This window comes from Pyxicephalus adspersus, chromosome 1 (assembly GCF_032062135.1).
Source record: "Pyxicephalus adspersus chromosome 1, UCB_Pads_2.0, whole genome shotgun sequence".
Taxonomy (NCBI): Eukaryota; Metazoa; Chordata; class Amphibia; order Anura; family Pyxicephalidae; genus Pyxicephalus; species Pyxicephalus adspersus.
Window position 1 is genome coordinate 177,108,333 of NC_092858.1, and position 3,399 is coordinate 177,111,731.

The window sequence follows — 3,399 nt, forward strand, 5'->3', positions numbered from 1 at the left end:
TGAATGTTTTGATATTGTGCACATGTTCCTGATTGGCTGGGATGGATCTTTGCAGCCAATTGCCTTGGATTGTGCTGAGACGGACCCATCTTCAGCCCACCCTTCATACTCCAGCATTTGTCAGTGTGGACAGGTCCTCTTTACACCAGCTGGAATATTTGCCCTCAGGGCCCAGGGGCCAGGAGACCACACTGACGTCAAATGGTTTTGGAAAAATGCTAGGAGGATTCTCCTGCCCGGTCACATGGTTCTCCCATCATCCTTTTGGGGTTCACGCGGTCGACAAAAGCAGCAAAGTGAAAGAATTTACAGAACCCTCTGACCCGCCGCCAGCCCGATAACTGAGACATTTATGTTGACGAAATTAGATGTTTTCATGTTAATTACATCACCCCAAGCATGTTCTGCCCACTGAAAATGCTGGGGACTCTGGGGATTCCCGTGGGAACATGTCACAAATAAAAAAAGTTACAAAATATATGGAAATACAGAGAGATACAATGTTACTTCTCCATGTTTGTATCCATACCCCTTCCCCCCATTTCCACCATTCTCCAGCAATTTGGGTGACAACACTGGTTGGGGGTTTTGTGATTCGGCTATTAAAGAGATCACATGACCTGTCCCTTGCCTCATGTGACTAGCTGCCGGGGATGCCGAATTCCATTATTGTTGATATTTGAACATTGTGAATATCTGAGGTTGGGTCACTTTAATGACGGAGAGCGGTGACATCACAGCGAATGTTCCAGACGCCGAGCCGCTGGAACTGATTTCAGATGAAGTGCAGAAGAAACGACATTTATTAAAGCCCAGAGAGCCTTTGAAGTGCTAACGAAGAATAAGATGGTAGAAAAGATGCAAATTGTGCCGCAGATAGACGGAGAGAATCTCCCCTGAGAGGAGACGAGCAACATGAAGATATCAGAAGATCCCTGCCATGGCAGCACTGGGGATACGGAGCCACTCCTACCGGGGACAATATTCCCAGCACACCCCCGGGCTCTAACTTCATGGTGTGACAGCAGCTGTGTGTGTTCTACATAACCCCTTACCCCTCCCATAGGAATGAAGGGGGTAAGTATCAGCCAGCTGCAGCCCATCAGATGCATTGATTGATCAGTGTGGCGCCCCCTATTGGCAGTTTGCTGGTCTGCAACATTCAGCTGTGTGTTACCATAATGCCAAGGAGGAAAGACATCAGCAATGATCTCAGAGAAGGAATTTTTGCTGCTCATCAATCAGAAGTCCATCATTCTACAGGGAGAAGGATTATTCACCAGTGGGAAACATTCACCACTGTTGTCATTCTTCTCAGCAGATTTACCCCAAGTACAGATCGTGTAATGCTCAGAGAATTGCAGAAACTTCGGGGTCTGGATCTCAGACTCTACATGTGAGTTAGCGTGTTACATGATACAGGTCATGACAGGACAAGGTAGAAAATACTGAACATTTTAGGATCTCCTGATACAAGAATTAGATTAGATTTGGTTTTCTCATGTCTGTCCTGGAAATGTAATGTGTGGGGGGAGGGCTGTTCTGCATGTAGCCGGCCTGGGCTGTAGCGCAGTATAGCAGACGTTCACAAGCAGCTGGGATCCCTGGAACAATGGTCATTGTTGAGTTTTCACAATATCTGACATTGGACCCGGCATTTACATAGGAGGAACTGTCAGGGATCGGTAAATAGAAGCCGCTGCTGTTTTTATGCTGATCCAGCCACTTCCCCTTTTTGGGAGGGGGATCTCCGCTGTGCAAACATTTACATTGGGACAATATATTGTGTGCTGGAAAAGACACCGGCAGTGTCCGTGTGCCGCTTCCAAACCCAGACAATCAAAGTGCTCATAGATGATGTTCTCGGTGCAGCCTGGAGGGGGCGCTGGGGGGCTGCAGCAGGTTAGGGGTTAGTGCAGCCCCTGGGGGCTCCTTTCAAGTCGGCCCAATGATGGAAATGACGGTTTACGGATTATTTTTACATTTTCTTGCAGCTTCTTTTGTTACATTGACAACATGTGATTTGTATATAAATTCTGCAGCCAGTGTTCAGCCCTCCCCCGATCTCAGTGCAGGAAATATGAAACAAACCAATAGTAAAATATCTTCATTATACATAAGGACCCCACCCCCACCCTTAATTTCCCACCATTCTTTGCACTTTGTCCCCTCACCAATCGGAGAACCCAGCAAGGGTTAATGGCGGTGAAGTAGCAGCGTCCATATCTTATCTGTGCAGCCAAAGTACGATTGTGCGTGGAGCGTGGGATTCTGGGGATTCTCCTTCTAATCTGAAGGTTATAAAGCTGCGGCCACATTTTAGGCAGCCGAAATAAAAGAATAGGATTTCTGCCCACTTCTTGAAGTTTTTTACTTTCCTGAATCCATCCAGACACCATAGTACAACAGTGAGGATCATTTCTTCCAAAGTTTGAGAAAAATTAAAGAAACGTATATAAAATCTGCCAGACCATCTGATAAATTGCCCCAGCTCTACCTCTATTACCCTACTGGAGCGTGGCAGTATTCAGGAATTAGTAGCATGCTTGGTTGGACACTCCCCTTTTCTGATCAGACACACCTCTTTCCAATAAGCCACACCTCTTTTCTGATCAGACACGCCCTTTTTCTGATCAGACACGCCCTCTTTTCCTATACATGTGCATACACTCAGGTGTGTGGCTCCAATAAGGGGTGTGTCTATGATGAGGGGAGTGGCTATATATCAGCTCCTCCAGCATAGAGCACCGCAGTGTGAGGGCAATCAATTGACAATATGGTGTAGACAGGGTAACAAAGCCTTGCGTTAAGGTCAGAGTTGCCCTTTGATGACATCTTTTCTTCTCATCAGACATCAACCTCCAGCTGGATCAGCTTCCCCGCAATTTGACCGTCTTGGAGGGCAACAGCTTCACGGTGACGTGCCAAGTACTAAACCGCACCCTGCCGGAGTCCCGCCTGTCCCTGGAGTGGTTGGTGTGGCGGGCAGGAGAGTCAGAGAGGAGAACTCTAGCCAGATTGTCCACTGAATCCATCACTCTGCCACCCCCAGAGGAGGAAGACAGGGGGAACCCCGACTTACCCAGCCGTCTCTTCCTATCTCAGCCGCCTGCAGGCCTCTTCACCCTCACCCTCCGCACCGCCGAGGAGCAGGACAGTGGGGCCTACAGCTGCCACGTACAGGAGTGGCTACAGAATCCCGAGCGACAGTGGTACCGGAGGGCGGAGGACCGCTCAGCTGCCACCTACGTCAGTGTGCGGAGACCTGGTGAGTGTAAATTGGGGATAAGGAGAAGTGGGGGGGTATTATATGGGAAGGGGGATCTATAGGGGCCCAGAGGTGAATGTGGTCCCCTTGTGGTGGTGCTTGGGGGTAAATCTGAGCCTGAGGTGTAAATT

The 3,399-nt window shown here is 48.6% G+C and overlaps 1 protein-coding gene across 1 annotated transcript in view; it reads left to right on the forward strand.

Moving 5' to 3' along the window:
• Positions 1–3,399, forward strand: part of IGSF3 (immunoglobulin superfamily member 3) — a gene marked incomplete in the record, with an annotated part of 23,387 nt that overhangs the window by 15,481 nt on the left and 4,507 nt on the right. The window contains 1 exon segment of the mRNA XM_072423858.1: positions 2,852–3,268. Coding sequence (XP_072279959.1) covers positions 2,852–3,268 — 417 coding nt within the window.